This window comes from Vombatus ursinus, unplaced genomic scaffold (genome assembly GCF_900497805.2).
Source record: "Vombatus ursinus unplaced genomic scaffold, bare-nosed wombat genome assembly UNPS02010788.1, whole genome shotgun sequence".
NCBI lineage: Eukaryota > Metazoa > Chordata > Mammalia > Diprotodontia > Vombatidae > Vombatus > Vombatus ursinus.
In genome coordinates this window covers 5,101,651-5,122,593 of record NW_020950566.1, presented here as the reverse complement: position 1 = coordinate 5,122,593, position 20,943 = coordinate 5,101,651, and the positions used below count along the sequence as shown (strand labels likewise).

The window sequence follows — 20,943 nt, the reverse complement described above, 5'->3', positions numbered from 1 at the left end:
TGCCACTAACTATCCATATTATCTTGGTCTAGGAATTTCATCTCTCTGTGCCTCTGTTTCCTTATCTGTAAAATGAAGGGAGGGAAGAGAAACTAGATCAACACATGTCTCTTTCATTAATATCCTATAACTATGACAAACAACTTCTGACTTCTACTAAAATCCTCATAAACATCAAAGAATTGTTCTACTTAAAAATAAATTCTTTACTTTCTTAAGGGCATGGTTTTAAAGACTAGCCATGTTAAAATTATAAGAAAATTAATTTCTCTATAACTGACACATAATTTATACAGTATTCAAGGTGCATTTTAAAACCTCATGGTTTTGTAGCATGTAGCAGTACAAAATGGTACACATGAACTACAGAATGAACAGGAAGTTCACCCATAGTATTGTTCCCCCATGAATTCAAACCCAAAGCCCCAAAAAATCTTCCTTCTTCATTCTGCATGCCCAAGAACTACTTTGGGTAGGAGTATCAGCTCTACCTATAGTATCTCTAGCAACTTACTAAGTGTGTGACTTAGGCAGAAGCCCAACTTATGGACCCTGGGCTTAGAAAATATATAAACCTATAATGCTGTTTCTAAATATTTAAATACAAAATATAGTGAGTATAGCTGCTTATGCATATGCTTTAGTAAAAATTTTATCAGTAGCCAAATGTGAAACTCAATGAACTATGTCAAAGTTAAAAGCTAACAGACCATATATTATTCCCCAAATTATAAGGACAGAGTCCTTGGTTAATGTAGAGAAAACTTCTTCAGAAGCCTGCCAAGAATTGTGATGTTGTGATTGCATTCCAACTTTCTCATCCCTATTTTCTGTGCTTGTAAATTATTATTCTGTTTTCTTACGTGACATGTGATGATGCAGGCACGTTCTGTAACCACTCAGAAGAGTGTTTAATAGGCTGATTAGTGGATGAACGTTCTTACCATGTGATAGTTGTGTGAAACGAGTCATCAATCCCAGCGATGGCCCTCCCGGGACAGATGTTGAGATCACACAACCAGCACCGCATTTAAAAACCTCGTTAGCCATCACAGCAGAAAAGCAGAGCATTCAATGGGCCACAGGCATTCATCTGCCCTCAAAGCCACTTTGTCTGACAATCCCATTGGGTGAGGATGAAAGCACATTAATGGGGCAACATGGGGGCCTGTCTTTCCTTGTGCTGTTTGTTCTCAGAATAGAAGATTTCTGTCCCCACAAGTAACCATCCAGCAGCTTTAAAGTTCATCCCAGAAGTTGTGGCAAAACTCTTTTAAGACCGTTAAACTGAACAAGCAACTGGTTAGTTCTCATTTCTTATGTGTTTTCATGAGAACAGGAAGGTAAAATGGTGCTGAATTCTTTTGATGTAAAATAAGGCAGGAATTTTAGATAAGTGGTTGCTCCCTAAATTCCTTGTTCTCATACCAAATGAGACCCAGAAAAGCAGTAAAAGTCCTGTAGGGTGCTGCCGTTACCCTTGACTATGTGATGGGAGCCACTTACCCCTACCGCAGGAATCAAAAATCATTTTCTCTTCTTGTATAAAGAGGAAAAGGCCTCAAGTAGGGGCTGGTACCCATACCTATGGAAGGCCTAGGATATGACAATGCCAGTTCAACAAGAAACTCTTGAGAAGATTTTCATAGGATTTTTGGTATGGCCAAAACAAACCTTTTTAATGTATAATATATAAGTCAAAATAAAAATTGTTCCTCTTTGGCTGTAAGCCTCTGCTATGGGGCTCCAATAAAATTATTTATAATATTATCCAACTCTCATAACAGTATTTTCTCTAGTATTGACTAGTGTGGTGATGTGTTATCATGGAAAGACTGACTCTGGAATCTGAGGAGCTGGGTTCAGCTACTACCCTCTGATGCTCACTTCCCGTGGGACCTTGGGCAAATCACTTAAATGAGGGGGTTGGATCAGATGAACTCTGAGGTCCCTTTGAACTGTAAATCTGTGATCCTATTTTGTTAGCTCTGAATTATTCATTTAGGGGATTTTGTGCAATATTAAATAGTAAACCTTTGACCACCCTCTGAACACTGCTCACAGTGTTCCTGAGCCATTTCCACCCATTATCTAGCCAAGGTGTATATAGGGAGTTATGTTATTATCAAATTATATTATCAAATTATCAAATTATATCAAATTATCAAATTTAGCTATCCCAAGCCAAACATAATTTAAAAAATAAACTTGAGTGAGACATCATGGTGTAGTGGATAGAGATCTGAACTTAGGGTCAGGAATACTTATGTTTAAGACCCACTTCTGACACATACTGGCTATATGATCCTGAGCAAATTAAAACCTTTTAGTGTCCCAGAAAACTATACAAGTTAGAGATCAGGTGCTGATCTGCATTAGAATAGCTTGGAAATTCTGTATCTCAAAGGAATCATAGGTCTGGGCCTGAAAAAATTTTGGAGAAATACTAATCATATAATAATATATCTTTTTATTAATAGAATAATATATGATGGAATATAAGTTCCATGATGATAGGGATTGCTTCATTTTTTTTTCTTTATGTCCCCAGACCCCGGCACGGTACTTGGCACGTAGGAGGTGTTTAATAAATGCCTATTGACTGACTGATTGAAATGGCCTAAAATCTAACACAAATAAATTTTCCATTATCCAATGCTTTGGGTTATCAGTTATTTAATATAACCACAGTTACCTAGAAATCTCTTTTTAAACTTCAATTGAGGCTAAATCCTGCTGTGATTTTTTTAAAGATAGCCATCACTCCAATGGTCCATGATGGATTTCATCCTTTTGAATCAAAAAGGGGGATTAAATAGAATCTACAGTGACTCATCTCATATTTGCTTTCAGGAAACATAGGGTCTGACTTGACTCAAAAGCTTAACCCAGAAAGATATCCCAGGAACTGTTGGGCAACATTCCCTCGCTAATATGTGAACACCTTTTGGGGCCGCTAATAACCCAGTAAAATTATGCAAATTGAAAGTTAAGGCAAATGAGGATAAGTCAATAAGCCTTCTGTTGGGCCAAATCCCAGCACCTGACAAGGTTTGGGGGTTCGGTTGGTCCCAATCCATTGGATTATTTCCAATTGAGTATCTTTCTTTAAAGCCCTTCTTGGGTTGCCATAGAAAATAAAAATCTGTAGGCTCATAAGAAATGAAATAAACCTTGAATCCATATCCTGAATCCCTTTCCTAATCCACGCTGAAGAGTAGCTACAGTCAGAGACTGGATTAGTTCCCTTTTGCTTGAAGAGACGCCAAATCTGAGGGAAGGGGGTTTTATGAAAAGAGAGTGGCAAAACATGAGATGGGCAGCAGAGTCTATTTACATAAACTCATCCACCACCCAGTCAGCTTTACAACTTTCAGCTTGGGGGAAAGGGGGCGGGCCCAGAGGGGGAAAGAAGAATGATTTTTTTTTTTCCCTAGCAGTTTGGGGAGGAGTAGGGAATGGCTTCCTTGGCAAACCAGCCTTCTCTCTGAATAGTTCAGTTGCTGGGGGCCTAGGAAACATATTCTTGTGAGGGCTTGCCTGGCTCAGAAAGTTGTGGGTAATTTAGGCTGGATCAGGACCTTAACTGCCAGATGGCTTTTTCAAGACTACTTTTCTTTCTCGCTTCCCCCTTAGACCCCCTCCCTTTTTATATACTTTGAGCTATTATAAAAAGCAGGAAGTGTGCCTGTACCTCAGCAACAGCAAGCTGTTTTCCATGTTTCAAATCCTTTTATATTTTGGGGAGCTCTGATGTGAAGGCTAATAAGGCCACGGATCCAATAATCATTGAATTCCACCAACTTTTCATGTTTTACTGAATAAAATATTTACTTTCTCGAGTATACATATATATACACACATATATATGTATATGTATATGTGTATGTATATACATAGAGATCTTTAAGAATGCACATACATATGTATTATATAAAATATGTATTATATATCATTTTTTATTTATTTGTCATCCCTTTGCCCACTCTCCCACCAAAAATAAAGGTAAAATCACACATCTATGGAAAAATTGCTATTCACATAAACATATACATACACAAACACAAATTTACCCTTTCCTCTGTTGGGTTTCATGCAGGTAGAAGCTGACTAGACATGATTTTCATGTACCAGTGAGAAGAAAAAAAATCGTTTCCTTGGTACACGAAGGCAGATCTAAGTCAGTATTTTGCTCTGTGTGGAAACTTTGAGACATGTTTTCAGAAGAAGTTTTGAAAGACAGCTTTCAAAAACTTACAATCTTAGCAAACTCTTCACTTGGCAGCTGCTAAGTTGGTCTGATGTTTATACTGACCTCAGTACTTTCCCTCTATGCATTATGTTTGCTGTTCCAAGAAGCCTTGAACTATCAAGATAGGGTTAGTCTTTACAAGTCACATTTTATGTGAAGTGGCTATTGGGGACAATGTACTGTCAGATAAATGTTTCTAAAGGAAGAATTATTGTTTAAATTGATGTGCCTTCACAGGGCAGTAGAAGCCCTAGCTCCTGCTAATTTAAGAATAGAACTCTAGTATTCCCTAGAGAAAAGGGGGGCAGGGGAGTCTTTCAGGTTTATTTTAAATATATCTTTTTTTGTATTTATTTAAAGGCGTCTTTTTCATGAGGAAGCAGGACTGTGACTGCAGAGAGGGAATGCTGTTTCATAATACCTATTATGGCCTATTAATTTGTTACCATCCATTCACCTTTGTTGATGAAATTTTAATTTTGCCCTTGCTTGCGCATATTGTAAGAATTGTATAAACTGCTGCTCCCCATGCTGACAAAAAGGTCCTTTTAGAATGAACAATTGAGAGCTCATTTTGTTTCTAGAGCACATTTAAAATAACTTATGAATGAGAGTTGTCAGACATGAAATGCTGTATTAATTAAATCTTTTTCTAGTCTTTTTGCTTCGCCAGCTAAACCAACCCTTTAGAAAAATACACGACCACCGTAATTATAGAGGAGGAGACAAAAAAAGTATCCTTCACATTCCTTCGCCTGAATAAGAATAAGAACTCAATTCATCTAAATAATAACCCCATTAGCTGCTTAACTCGACAGCGTGCATGGGAAAATTTTCAACACGGAATGTAAAAAGAGTGTTGATTGGGTAGATCGTTTTCAAGGTTTTGTTATTCTGAGGTTCAAAACGATCATTTTGAGTACATCTGATCTGTCAGGGCTAGCAGCTTTTAGAGTGTTTATGACTTATGACAAAAGTTTTGTGTTCATATCCACACTAATGCATCTTTGTCTTTTAACACCCAGCAACAGTATCATTCTAAAATAGATGATTTGATTGAAGACACTGTAAAAGACATCATTTCACTTCTGGTTTCAAAGGTAAAGAAATATTTATTCCTTTTATCATTGTTGTTGTTGAATAAAGCATTGATTCCAAATGTAGAATTATTAGAAATGTCTACATTTCCTTTTTTTTTTTAGTCTGATTGAACAAGAAAAATGAATTGGAAAAAAATGGAAGTGCATAAACCACTTTCATCTAAAACTTTTGACATAAGGTTCCTAACAAGTTATTGCTTTGTTTTGGTGTTACTTTTTAGGAAATTGCTTTGCCTTCTAGCAAAGCTGCTAGGAATTTATGGTCTTTTACTATCCTCTTCAATCCACAGCCTTGAGTTTTAGTCCATATGGTAGAGGGAAAATTTTAGGTGCTCAGTTCATATAAGCTAAAACGGCTGTCATTTAGATTGGCAAAATGGACAGCCGCCTACATCACTAAAATGCCTGCTTCCTACCTCTAAAATATACCACTCTCACCTGCCTGCAAAGGTGTGAAATTCCTTTAGTATGGAATAAAACAATTTCATTCTGCAATTAGAGATAAAGTCTTAAAAACAAAAATCTATAAACACAGGGAATTCAATTTATGCTAAGATCTAAATAAACAATGTCAGATCCCCTTCTTAAGAGTAGGAAAGGGGAAGGAAGAACAGAACAATCCATGTACTGGGCGCTTCAAGAGGAGACACACTATTGGGGGAAGGGGGGGGAAATGAACATAGAAAGATAGGGAAATTACTTCAGAGACATAATTCACTCTATAATTTTGCAAAGAGTTGGTCCTCATAGACTGTAACAGGATACTTGTCCTTATTAGTACCTAATAAGTATCCACACTCCACTAGTTCCTGCATTTACGTAAAAGCAGACACATTTCTTCAATAATGCGGCTTTCACTCATTTCAAACTCCACATGAGACAATGTTTCTACCTTTCTCCTGTACTTGTGCATTGTTTTGCATCATACTTATTTGCATGATTCATAGCCACCCTCCTTCTCCACCTCCCACCCCCAGGACATAAGCTTAGGAAAAGGCAGATATAAATGTTCCTACCTTGTTTACATCTGACCTCTTGAGATCAGGGCTTTAGGTGAGAGAAAAGGGAGACTTTGACAATGCCCACCTATTCTTCTGCTGCCCACCATCACCACTGCATATACACACACCACTTTACCTGAAGGTGGGTTATGTGTGGTGGTTGTAGAGAAATAAATCACAACAAAAAAGAGACCAGGGCAGAGAGAGAAATGAGTTTTAACACTCTTGGTAACAGTTCTAGGGAAAATGTTCTACATGGAAGGTTCCTATTAAAAGTTGTTTATTTAAATATATCTATGAATTTGAGACCATCTTGGTATGAGTAGTCCCTTCCACAATAAAGATGGCAACTCATTCATACCTTCTAATTTTGTGCAGTTCTTCTCTTTGTTTCTTTAAATCTTCCATAAAGTTGCTGCCCAGCACACTAGCGTGTGTGTGTATACAGATCTGTGTGTATGTGTATGTGTATATGCATATGTATGCAAATAGGTATCATGCGCATGCATCTGCATGCACATGTATGTGTATATATGTATGTGTGTGTGTGTATGTATGTAGTGAACACCAATGCAGTCCTTGGGCTGGAAGCCCGCTGTTCTTCACATTGATTTCCTTATTGGTTCCCCTCCTTTTCCAGGCATCTATACCTTTGATGCAATGTCCTTTAAGCCACAGATGTAGCTAAACCTCAGAAATATATCTCAGACGCTCCCGGGGAAACTCAGGAAGGGAGAAGGCATGCCAGTGGGGAATGGGGGGCATTTTCAAAGCTGAAACAGAGGGAGGATAGCGTAATAGATAGAGAGCTGGCCTTCGAACCAGCATAACCTGGATTCAAGTCCTGACATACACTGGTTGTGTCAGCCTGGACAAGCTACTTAACATCTCAGTGCCCTTGAACAATTCTCTAGATGGGTCATCACTCCCCATTGGTAGAGGAAGTCTCTTCTCCAAGAGTCCTCTCTGCTGGAGAAGTCAGAGATCTACACCCAAACAAACAAGAAGTTTTAATGGGAGGTTTTAGGCAAAAGGGGTTTTGCTTTATTTAGTTGTGGCTAAGTAGGGGGTTTCACTTGCTATTTTCTGTGTCTCATGCTTGGATGATCAAGACGCACCTCTGAACCAAAGGAGGGATTACAGGGCTGTAGATTTCTCCTTCAGATTCATTGGTCAGGGATGCTTGTTACATTCCACCACCTGTGGTACGTATGATAGCACAGGCTAGCATGCTATTCTCTAAGAACTTGATTCCAAAAATAGAGTCCAGAATAACAGAGCAAGATTAGAAGGGATTTCAGTGATCATCTTCTCCAACCCGTACCTCAACAGAAATCCTTTCCACACCATCCCCAAGAAGTGATGTCCAGCCTCTATCTGAAGATCTCCTGTGATAGCAGCTAATTCTACTTTAGGTCACCCCTCATTTCCAATTAGGAATTTTTTTTTTCTTTCCCATGTGGGTTGAACCTGTGTCTTTGCGGCATCTGCCCATTACTTCCAATTAAGTCCTCTGAGGCCAAGTTAAACTGCCTTTTAAATAAGTACTTGATGACAGCAATGATGTCCCCATCACTCTTCTATTCTTCATACCAAGTTTTTTCAATAGATCCTCATAAATGGAGGTCAAGTAACCTCACCATCTTGGTCCTTTGGACACATTCCAGTTTCTCAGTGTCCTCCCTAAAATGTTGGTGTTTGGAACTAAATGCCAGCTGTAATGTGCCTAGAGTTTGGCCTGATTTCAAATCCTGCCAAAGACACTTACTTCATGAGCGACCCTAGTCAAAACTTAACCTCTCTCAGTTTTAGTCTCCATAAAATGCAAATAATAATATCAACTTCTTCACAGGGTTGTTATGGACATCAAATGAGGTAACAAACCTTAAAGCACTATATAAACACTAGCTATTGTTGTTATTGTTGTTGTTGTTATACAACAAAGCTATCATTTCATTAATGACACTTTTTTTTTTTGGTCCAGACCTATGATTTCATTGGTGTAGGGAGCGTAAGGTGAGGGCACTTCCTCTACCAATTCAGATGGGCAGTTGTTGCATAGTTTGTAATCTTAGACAGTTGCCTCTGGCCCTGAGGGATTGTCTTGAGGAGAATCACATAGTCAGTATGTATCAGAGATGGAGACAGAGACATCGTCCTGACTCCAGAGTGGCTCTTGAACTCTACTTCATACTGACTTTCTGCACTCTGTGTAACAATTAATTCAGCTTGAGATTGCATTTGGTTTTCTTTGTTTGGGATTTTTTTTGACTGCCATATCATTTTTTTGCAAACTTAGTTTAAGCTTGCAGTATGTTGACTTCAAGATAACATGAATTGCTGTCCAGCTATGGCTCTCCCAACCTGTATGTGTGCAGTCATTTTTAAAACCAAATACAGGATTTTATGTCAATCACATTTCACCTTATTTGTGCTATCCCATATTTTAAGCCTTATTTGGGAATCTTGATCCTGTCATCTAGTATGGAGAACAATCTCAGTTTTGTATCACGTACAAATCTGAACAGCAGAGAGACTATTGTATTTGTATCATTGTCTTTTGTGCCTAGATAGTATTACATAGAAAATACTTAATAAATACTTGTAGAATTGAATTATCTCTCTCGGTATGTCTTTAGCCATGTCATTTATTTGATTTTTTTGGTGAGGCAATAGGGGTTAAGTGACTTGCCCAGGGAAACACAACTAGTAAGTGTCAAGTGTCTGAGGTCAGATTTAAACTCAGGTCCTCCTGACTCCAAGGCTGGAGCTCTATCTACTGTGCCACCTAGCTGCCCCTCATGTCATTTATTTAAATAGAAAAGAGAATATAACCAGAGAAAGGGTTCTGTGGCACTCCATTAGAAACTTCCTTCCAGGTCGATGTTCATACATCTGAATTCTAGGCCCAGTCATTCAGCCAGTACCAAATCTATACTCAGATGCAATTCATATTTTCCCATCCCCATATTTCTCTGTCGATAATATTAGAAATTTTCTCAGATCCATAATTGAAGTTCAAGTACACAGCGAATAACTATAGCATTCCTCTAATCTGCTAGCTCAGTAATCCTGTCAGAAAAGGGAATGAAGTTAGTCTGTCACGACCTCTTTCTGATACCTTTTTCAATGTTCAGAAGCTATAATTTAAATAATATGTTCTAGAATTGTGTTAACAATCAAAGTCAATATAGCTTTGATAATGTATCCTGGGAATTTTCTATATTCTTTAATGATATATTCTAGATTTTTGTTAAGAATCAAAGTTTAACTCACCTATAGTTTCAGGGATTTACCTTCTTCCGCTGTTTGAAAATTGGGGCATTTGCCAATTTTATGTCTCATGGCACCTTTCCCATTATCTGTAATTATTCCTAGATCTCCTAGATGACTGACAGTGGCTCAACAAGCATAAGTTGTGCTTGTTGCTATTTTTAATATCCTGACACGTAGATCACCTAGACCTGAAGTCTGGAAGTAGAGACACCAGTCAGAAGGCTATTGCAATAGCCCAGATAAAAGGAGATGATGTCCTAAAATGGGGGTGATTATCTGAAATACGGACTTGCCCAGGGTGAGCAGTATTATTGGAAAATGAAACCTTTGCTCCCAACATGTGTTTGCTATACCTTTCTAGGACTACCCAGATATTTTGTAAAGAATAAGGCTCCTTTCATAGAGGACTTCGCTCCTTTCAGTGTGAAGTCAGCACCTCTTCTGGTAGGACAAGAAGAGAGAATTGGCCCCAACTCCTTTCTGTGGGAAGAACGACTATCCCCTTTGCCTACTATAAACAGATCTTATCAAGTTAATCCTCTGATCAAAAACCTTCAATGGCTCTTTATTCACTCCTGAATAAAATGCCAACCCCTTGACGTTGCATTAAGTATTTAAGGCACCCCACAATATGCCCTGAAAATGTTTTTTTGGACTTATTTTATGTTGCTATCTTTCACTGACCAAGTGCTGCAGCCAAACCACACTACTCCCTGTTCTTCAGTCTAGCCCTGCCTGTTGTCCCATTGGTGCCTTTGAAATAGTGACCCTCCATTCTGTGTTATAACCTGACGTCAAACACTTGTTGTGGTGGTAGTGGTGGTGTCCAGAGTCCAGGACATTCCCTCGCCTGCCACAGATAGGTAAAAAGAAATTTTTAAAAAATATTTTGAGAGTGAAATTCATTTTTGTATTCAGATTGTTAGAGGAATTGTTTAGCTTTTATTTCCTTTCATCAAAATTAAGGTTATAGTCATCTCTTCAGATAGATACATTAATCTAACTGAACTGCAGGATTTTTTAAAAATTAGCTAACAGAAATCTATTTTTTTTCTTTTCATCCATTGGGGGAAAAAAAGAGAAACGAATTCCTTGTCATAAATATATATAATCAAGCAAAATAAATTCCTTCATTGGTCATGTTCAAAGAAAGTATACATGAATCCATTACTTCTCTGTCAAGAGGTAGATAGTATACTTCATCATAAATCCTCTGAAATTATGGATAATGTTTACATTGATAGAGTTCTTATAGTTCTAGAAGTTGTTTGTCTTTACAGTATTGTTTTATGAATTCTTCTGATTCTGCTAATCTCATTTTTCATTGGTTTATAAAATCTCAAAAATTGTTCATTTTTATAACATTGCTATAATAGCATAAGTTGTTTTGGTTCTGCTCACTTCATTTTGCACCTCTCTTTGTCTTGTGAAGACATCTATTTTCTCATTATAGCACAATGGTATTCCATTGCAGGATTAAAAAAATAGTGAAGAGATTATTAAAAGGATGAATTCTGAATCCCATTGGGAAAAAGTTTCAAATAACCTAGGAGTTACTCTTTTCTATGATATACCTAAAACAGTTCACCAAATCTCTTGTGAAATGGCCCCAGAAACCCATCTTTCTTCTCTTCTCTTTTACAAGTTGGAATAGAGGAGGAAGAGTGGCTGTGCCCACCAGGCCTCTTTTCATGATTTTTCCCATAATCAACCTTGGAGGTGTCCTCCTTAGATTTTCACTTCTTTTAGTGATACATGGCCTATTTGAGCAATATGTATTACTATAATGGCCAAGATGTAGGAGAAAATTGACAAAATGGCATGCTGAAGGAAAGGGAGAAAGGGATAGCATTAGAAGATATTGACTGGATTGCATTTGGGAAATTGTACAATGCTTTTATTGACCCCAATGTTCTCTTGAAATAAACTCCCATATTTTTTAACACCATCATTCTTCTGTTAATGTTATATAGCTGTGGATCGCAGAACACTCCAGTCTCCAAAGAAGTAAATATCTAGCTTATTCAAAGATCAATAGAAGGATCCATGATGTCTATGAATAGGCCATCACATATTACCTCGATAGAATTGCCCACCAGAAATAACATAAAGAATTTCCACAAGGAGATACATAGCCAGAAGAAGTGAGCTAGCCATGTACCAAGAACAGAAGATAATTTATGGGCAGCTCCCGTACCACAATGATTGCCGTTATATATTGACTCACGAAAGAAAGATCCTCAAAAAGTCAAGTAAATACCCTGGGGAGGATTTATGGGACAATATGGGTGAAAAGAAATGATTGAGTTATCATGTTCTACACCATCAGAATGAGTACCCAGCAATGAAATCATAGATCCATCAGCATGTTAAAGGAACAGAATATACATAAAATAAATAAGATAATAATAATGATATTAAATTTCCTGAGTCCTCAAGTATTGTAAGAAAAATTTAGATAGCATATAATAAAAGAACTTCTCATAGTAAGACAGTTCATAAAGTCAAAGGGTTTATCTGGCAGGAAGCTAAAATGATTTTTCCAAAATTTTGTTAAAAATAAGATGGACATGGGGCTGACCTTATATGTAGATGAAGTAGGTAGGGGTAGTACAGTCCTTGAAATTTTTACCATTGCAATCATCTCCTTTGTTTTGTGTCATTGTTTCCAGAAAGTCCTTTGTTAAGATGCAATCATATACCTAAAAGGAGCATCACATAAAGCTCCATTAGCAGAGAGGAAATGAGACACCAGATAAATAAACTGTGTGACTAAAGAAGCAGAAAAATGAGTGAGCCCTGGGCAATCAGAAGAGAGCTTGAAGGCAATGGGTAGTGCCTCAAACTGGGAGATGACACCCAAAAAGTCAAGGCAAAAGAGTGATCAGGGAAGGGATGCCAAAGACAAACTTCAACTAGTGAGTTCTTTTATCTAGAGCTCGTCCTGAATTGATACCCACTTAGTTTCCGATTTCTTTCCACTGAAGTCAAATGCTCTGATGCTATAATTAAATCTTCCAAGTCTCTTCTAGCCCTGCCATTCTAGTATTCAGATATAAAAATAAACACTCATTTCCCTTACAAGTATCACCGATTAAAATAGCAAAACAACAGGCAGACTATAAAGAGCATATTGATAGCAAAAGAATTTGCCCAGGGAAAATGTACCTGGCAACAAAAATAATAAAGGGTTATTACATGTCCAGTTGCATTACTGTAAGGCAATTGCCTTCTTACTGATGGAGAACTATCAGCGTTAGAAGGATTTTAGAGGGTCCATTTTGAGAAAGTATTTGAAGAAAAAGAGATATTTGGAAAATGAGGGGGAAATATGAGATAAGTAAAATGCACCATATAGAGCATATTATTACCATTTAGATACTAGTCCATAAGAGGGGTACACACACACACACAGAAGATATATACATATATATATATATATATATATGTATGTATACGCATCCATATGAATTATATTTTGATATATAGAAGATACATGTGTGTGTAAATATATCTTCCAGGTCTTGGTAGCATGACACATAGCTAATACTGTGTTTGGGAATGGTAATAGTTTGTGTGTCTGTGAAAGAGAGGGAGGAAGGGAGGAAGAAGTGGAGGCAGAGACAGAGAGAGAAGAAAGAGAAGGGAGAATCTGAAAGAGAGAATCAGAGAGAGGGAGAGAGGGAGGGAGGGGAGGGGGTAGAACAAATAGTTCGTCTGAATCATCTTAAAAAACATATAAAAGGCTCCAAAATCTCAGTTGCTTTTTTATATCAATTTTTCAGTTATTTTTTTTTAAATCTTAATTTTTCATCTCAAGCTGTGAAGCATCTCTTATGACCAGCCCTTTTTAGTGATGAATGTATCCTCTGAGGAATTACATACTTCGTGATGTAAATTCTGCAAATATGCTTATATTTACTTAATGAAATATCACAACCAACATACCAAATGTTATGTTTTGTACCCACAAGATTCTAGGAGAGTAACCCACTACTTTATCTCAGAATTTTTACTTTTGCCATTGCCTTTATCAGTTGAGGAAAAGTGAAACTTATGTGACTGTTTTAATTCAATGATGATTTCAACTGAATATGCCTTGTGACAAAGCTTACATTTGATTTTTGTCAGTCATCCCAGACTACTTTCTTCCACTGTTGCCTTGAGAGTTCACATAGGAGAAGTACAAGGAGGTAATTACATACAAAGACTTTAACTGCTAAACCAGTGTTCAAACAAACCCATTAAATCGCATCAACAATAAAGACCAGTGAAACAAAGAGATTGCAGTGTTTCATTTCAACCTGACATTCTCAAGAGAGCAGAAAGCACAAGGCAAACCCAGAAGTACTTATCTATTCCCTGAGCTGTGTGGAGAAAGTTCACAGGAAGCAGTTAAAGACACAGTAACTATGGCCTGCATTCAACTGATTTTCTTTGGGACTTCACTGTTTTGTGCTGTTACATAGTGTTTTTGAGAAAAGCTTAATACTGTAGAATCCAGATGTAATGAAGATTAGTTATAAAATTAACTCTTCCTTCCACGGGTGATTTAAGAAGTGCCTAACTCAGAAAAGCATTCATTTATGAACATTCTGGTAAGGCTGGCAGGGTCCCAGAGGTATAGGAGCTGTTCACTGCCATGTAAGCAGTAAGTGTCCCTGCTGGATCCTGGCCCACTCTAGGGACCATTAAGAGTAGGAAAGACTACAAGGAGACGCTTAAAATTGGTCTTAGGAAGTAAAGAATGTTGTGACATGATTCTAGCTGTTCAAGTTGGCTGTGTGAAACAGCTGCTTTCAGAGAGAACTCTATATATTGTTTTACTACTCAGAGGGTAAATGATATATTGTCAAAGCAGAAAAACCGGTGCCTAAAATCTATCTATTTCTCTTCCCCTCTCCACTACAATCAAGTCATTGTATCATTTGAACCAAAGCTTTCTTTCCCATCACCACTGTGCTCCCTTCAGGGTATCTGACTACTCCTGTGGTTCCCCTGACTTAGGACTTAACTCATTTGAGTTTTCAGAAGACACTTGATCACACTTTGGGATCACTGATTTTGCTCTTCAAATCACTCAGAGTACATGGTATTTGTTCCTACATCTGTATATATATACAATTCTCAATGGCAGGCTCTTGTGAAAATGTGACTATGTCATAGCTTTATACAGTTCAGGTTCTTGTTACCTTAGAGATTGCCTCTCTCCACATGACAAATGAGATCACCCAAAACATGCTTGCTCTTAAGATTTGAGTTACAAGAGACAAGGCATTTTCCACAGAGAGCCATTAAGTTTGGAATTCCCTTTCCCTGGTCTGACATAGCCCAGGGGTATTGGCCTTCTGGGTTGGTAAAAACCACATCAAGTGAGGTTAGCTTTCCTTGATTAGTGATAATCCTATTGGGCAGGAAGAAACTACTAATTTGGCTTTAAATTATAAGTAGTTTATGATTTTGTCTTTTTTTTATATCCATGTCCCTTAAGACATGTTTATTTTAATCTTTAAAAAAATTGAGATAGTAATTTACAATTTTTTTTTGTTTCTATGTTCTTACATCATGTCACAAATAGTGTGAGGCAGAAGAGTTCTGTAGGGAAGTATTTCTTTTTACCTTGCATAAACTATTTTGTAGTAATTGATCAACTGTATAGGCAAGCTGATCTTCTAAGCACTCACAGTGATTCTATGGTCACCAGAGACTAGTAAGTTACGTCCCTAGAATTACTAACACTTTTTTAGAGAACACTGTTGACAAGAACAAAAATTAACCTTTGTTGATATACCCTTTCAGTCTTGGAAAACTTTGTCATTATTTCTCCTTTGGAAGTATGTGCTATTCTTTGTTGTATCATACAAACTGTATGTTTCTTAATGGGATTTGTCCAATGAATTCCATTTACCTCCACTACTTGATTCTGCCTCTCCAAAGCATTTGCCCATTTTCACCTGAACTGTCTAACTTTGGGCATTTTGAGAAGTTGCATTGTAATTATGCTTAAGGTAACTTAGTTTGTGTCCATTGCATCTCCCCCAAATGGCCTAGAAGCTTATTCAAGATAGGGACCATGTTTTCTGTGTCTCTTCTAGGCCACGATGGTACTTGAGATAGTACTTTGTAAATAACAGGTGCCTAGTAGGAGATATTCATGTCACAGCACAGAATTTTAAACTGCTCTTCTGTTATTATCTTTTCTTCCTTTCTCCCTTGGTATGCTTGTAGGGCTTTTTGGGAAATGGGAAAATAACAAAGAAGTATTATCCCAATACTTCATTTCCCAGATTTTCTTTTTATGTACGTTGAAGATTGAACTTTATTTGGAAGATATGCATATAAAATTCAAGCTCTTTGTTAGTGGTTTTAAATATCCTATTCAAGTAATAACTAGCATTAAGTTCCAGGGTTAAAAATATTGCTAATTATTTATAAATGTAGAGGAACAGATTTTCCTCATTTAATATCAACTGTAAAGAAAACAATCATCATAAACATTTAAACATTAAGTTGAGAAAATTATTAAATGTAGCAATAATTCAGCTTAGTGACCAGCTTAGCTTCTTTGGCAGCAGGCTAGTACCAGGAGTTGGTCAGAAGTAGGCAGAGAATATGTTTATGTTCTATACAACTTAGGTTCCACATAAAATAGGAGAAATATGTTGTTTTTTTGTGCTGGACCCAATAATTGGTTGCCCCATTGTGTTTGCTTGTGTTGATAAAGTTATCCCAAATATTAAATGTTCTGTGTTGTTCTGCAGTTTGTTTCAGTGTTGGAAGGAGTGCTGTCTAAGCTGTCAAGGTATGATGAAGGCACTTTCTTCTCATCCATTCTGTCATTCACTGTAAGTATTTGGATAAATTCACTTCAGCATTTTAATGATCCTATTATTTGTTATCCCTAATTTTTAAATTAATTGTCTGTTTCTTTCTTATACAAGGTGAAAGCAGCTGCAAAATATGTTGATGTTCCAGTGAGTAGTACTCCTTTCCTTTCATTTAACTTTTTTTTGAACTCTAGATAATTCCTTTTTATTGTGATTTTGCTTTTATAGAAGGCTCTGTAGGGTTAGATCAAGGATACCTATTTCAATTTCGTAGACTTTTAAATCTTGAAAATAGAGTGGGTTCTATGTTGTCTCCTCCGTTCAACTGGAAGCTCCTTGAGGGCAAGGACTGTCTTTTGCCTCTCTTTGTATTCCCATGTCTTAATATAGTACCTGGCACATAGTAAGTGTTTAATAAATGTTGATTGATTGATGGCAAGCCACTTAACCTTTCAGTACCAAAAAAAAAAAAAAATGTCTGAGATGACTAGCTGCAAAGCATTTGCAGATCTGCATAGGAAGAGGGAGTTTCCTCATGAGGGGTTTCCAAAACTATTAAATCATAGGTATGGACCAAAAAGAAAAGAAAAAAACTAAGTGTCTTGTATGCTTTACTAGAAAACATTGAATTTAGAATCCAAAAGATATGGATTTGAGTCTGCTTCAACTCTTACTACCTGTGTGACCTTGGATAAATCAGGAAACCTCCCTGAACTTGTGAATGGAAAGACTACTCATGTAGCTTGCCTTACAGTGTCATTGTGAAGCTCAAAGGAGATTATGTATGTCAAAGCAAATATTGGTATCCCCAAAGTGAAAAGGTTTGGATATGTCATTTCACTGTTCAAGAAGCACCAGAGTATTTCCCTCTCATCAGTAAGGTAAAATGGGAATTCTTCATTGGGCAAATAAAGCCCTTCACTGTCACACTCCAGCCTTCCTTTCCAGGATAATTCCATATTATTCCATATCACATACTCTGTATCCTAGCCAGATTGTCTTGCTTACTCTTCCATATCCAAGACATTCCATCTCCTAACTCCATGTCTTTGCATATATTATTCCGCTGTGCTTGAAATGAACTCCCTGCTCAAACCCACCTTGTAGAATCCCTACCTTACTGAAAGTTTCAAGTCAAGTGTCACCTAATACAAGTCCTGTTCTGATTCCCCTTCCCTGTCAACACCACCAAGAGATCATTTTGCATATATTTATACTTACTTATCTGTGTTCAGGTTGTTTCCCAACAATGGAATGTAGGCTCCTTGTGGCTAGGGAGTTGTGTGTGTGTCTTCAGGACACAGTCTCGAATACAGGGTGTATTTGGTGCTTAATGAAGGTATCAGGTGCTTAATAAATGCCTGTTGAATAAATGAAAGCATTTTGTAACTACAACCCTATATAAATGAAGGTGATTATTATTCTTTGTATTTCCCCTTCAGAAGTTTTATGAACATGACTTCCACATGGCAGAGGCTCAGTAAAGTACTTGATAGATAAGTAAGAGTGGATGGATAGATAGATACATGTATGGATATCCTATGTAATAAACTTTTCGGTATGAAAATACCAACTTGGGTGGAGATTAGGGCTTGGAAGATGATGAGATAAGAGACTGGAAGAGAAATTCTCTAGTGAAAGGCACAAGGCCCAGAAGTTATTTGTTAGAGAAAAAGAAAAAGAAAACAACTCAGAAATTACAATGATAAAGAAATACTGATACTGTAAAGTAACAAAAAAGTCAAAAGTGTAAAAATTATTCAAATCCAAAACTGTTCTTGGGAGGAAAAACAAATGGGGACCATTGCTCCAGGAAACCTTTAAAATTTTCAGAAATGCCTTATAGGTGCAACATAGTTGAAGACATATAAATTAATTATGGCAGAACATAGCACAAATGCATTTGTTTGCTTATAATTTGCTGTATGTGTTGATGGACAAACTATCCTTGTATTACCTATTTGACTTGTGTAAAGTTAACCGTACTTCCTTTGACAATCTGAAGTTAACAGGACAAAGTCATAGCAGGATATTCCTGGGCAAACCTGACAGATTCTCTTCTAATAGCCCCGTGGACAAGATGATAAAGACACAAGGTAGATGAAAATACTATCAGGTGTGTCAGCTGGTTACACCACCTTCTTCAAAGGCTTTGATTAATGAGCAGCGCAATTATCTATCGGGGTGGTCTTGTCCTAATCAAGGGTGTTATTTTTTTCAATGACTTAGATGAAAACATAGTAGGTCTGCTGATCAGATCTGTAGATGATAACAAATATAGAAGAGATCCTGTGTATGACAGACGGTAAAATCAAAATTCAGCTTTATCTCAAACAAGAACACTAACTAAACCAAGAAGATTATATTTATTAGGGATACATGTGAAATCCTGCCTTAAGTGCAACAGCATAAGGATTTCACAGAGTCAAGATTGGGGAAAACTAATGTGAAAAAAAAGACGTAAAGATTTTATGTAAAAAAAGAAATCAAGATTTTGGTTGACCTCAAATTCCACATGAGCCAGTAAAATCATATGGCTTCTAGGAATGCTAACACAATCTTAGACTACGCTAAAAAGTCACTAGTTCAAATTACAAATGTCCAATGGTACTATGTGCTGGTCAGACCATATCTAGAGTGCTGAAATTCATTCTGGCTACCACATTTTAAGAGAGGCACTAAAATTAGATTGTATTAAAAATATTTATGATAAACATGCTAGTCATCTTCAAATGTTTAAATTGCTGACATGTAGAAGGAGGAGAACTAACTTCTCTAAAATAAAGAACTAGGAGAAAAAAGTGGGAATTATGAAGAGATATATTCTGGTTCATGTAAGAGAGAATGTTTCAATAGCTAGAATCATTGATCTCTCATAAGAGAAACCATTCTAACAATTAGTTTTCTAGCCGTTGAAGATATTGCCGCCTGAGATGGTGAGCTCTCTGTTTATTGAAGGTATTCAAGAAGAGTCTAAAACAGGCTGCTACAGAAGAGACCACTTGCATTAGGTATGAGTTTGGACTATAGGACCATTCAATTCAACAAATATTGATTGATTCCTAATGAATCCAAAGCACTGTGCTATGACAGGTGATGGGATACAAAGATGGTGAATCACAGAGGCCAGACCCTGAAGGAGTCGTACAAGATAGGAAGGGAGAGAATGCACGTACAAGTAATGATAATGCAGTTTAGAACATGAGGACCACTTTGTAAGCCTTGCAAACACTGTAAATGCAAGCTATTTTTATTGAATGCATTAGCAAAGGTCGAGTGAAGAGGCATGAAAGATTCAGGGAAAAAATCCACTTCAGAGTGGTAGTTTCAGGGAAAGCTTCATGGAAAAGAGGGCTCCTGAGCTGGGTCTTGAAGAGAGGAAAGTACTTTTTTATTATTGGTAGTTATAATAGTAATAAATAATAATAGCTAGCATTTGTGCTAGAATATATTGCCTTAAAGTTCACTTTAAGGTCTTTACATAACACTTACTAGCTGCGTAACCCTGGGCAAGTCACTTAACTCCATTGCCTAGCCAAAAAAAAAAAAAAGAAAAAGAAAAAGAAATCTTATAGATTTTATAGTTCCAAGTGCTTTCAAGGATGTGGACTGAGAAAAGGCCCTTACATTTAGTAATTGGATCAGGGTGGACTTGGAGAGAATAATTTCATTAGAGGGGTGGGAACGGAAGCCAAATCTCAGAATGTTGAGAGTTAGTGAGCAGCAATTAAATAGAATTGGCACAAAGAAAAGATTATTCTTCCTTAGAGTGTACCAGGTAAAATAAGGACTGAGAAATCTTAAGGCATTGAAGGGCCATGAATTTGCTTGCTTGCTTGTTTGTTTTAGGAGAGGAGTGATGTTAAAATGTTGCAGGTAGAAGGAGAGCCAATATAAAGGAGAAAAAATTAAAACATGAAAGTATAGAGATGATGAATGGAGCAAGGTCTCAGAGGAGGCATTTGGGAGTGGAGGGAATCCAGGGCCTAAGTGCAAGCATGGAAGGAGCTACCATCTCCTCCTCTGAGACTAGAGGCAAGAAAAGAGAATGGCTAAATAATAATGGCTAATGTTTATATGATGCTTTGACCTTATAGACATCATTTTATTTGTTTCTTGAAACAATACTGTGATGTAGTTACTACAAGTTATTATCCTCATTTTCTGAATAAGAAAGTGGAGGTTCAGAATGGCTGTGACTTGTCCAAAGTCACATAGCTGGTAAATATCAAGGGCAACATTAGAACTCATGTCTCTTTTTGACTTCAAATCCAGGACCTTTTCCATTTATAGCTTGCTACTTCTCTGAAAACATAAAGAAAGTTTTAGTTATAGAGGAGGGGTAATGAAAGAACTCAAGGATGGCTTCAGTCTTTTCAGTAAAATAGGAAGCACAGTCATTTGCAAAAACATCTTTACCCTACAGCATGTCCCACGCAATCAATCCTGTCCATATCATTTCCAGTCCTACCTCTTTCCAATTCCTT

At 37.1% G+C, this 20,943-nt stretch overlaps 1 protein-coding gene across 6 annotated transcripts in view; it reads left to right on the top strand.

Annotated features, from left to right (window-relative positions):
- Positions 1–20,943, top strand: part of CADPS2 (calcium dependent secretion activator 2) — a 700,135-nt gene that overhangs the window by 620,433 nt on the left and 58,759 nt on the right. For all 6 annotated transcript variants that reach the window (XM_027855139.1, XM_027855140.1, XM_027855138.1 and 3 more), the window contains 3 exons: positions 5,278–5,352; positions 16,391–16,474; positions 16,571–16,603. In XM_027855139.1, coding sequence (XP_027710940.1) covers positions 5,278–5,352; positions 16,391–16,474; positions 16,571–16,603 — 192 coding nt within the window. The remainder of the gene's footprint in view (positions 1–5,277; positions 5,353–16,390; positions 16,475–16,570; positions 16,604–20,943) is intronic.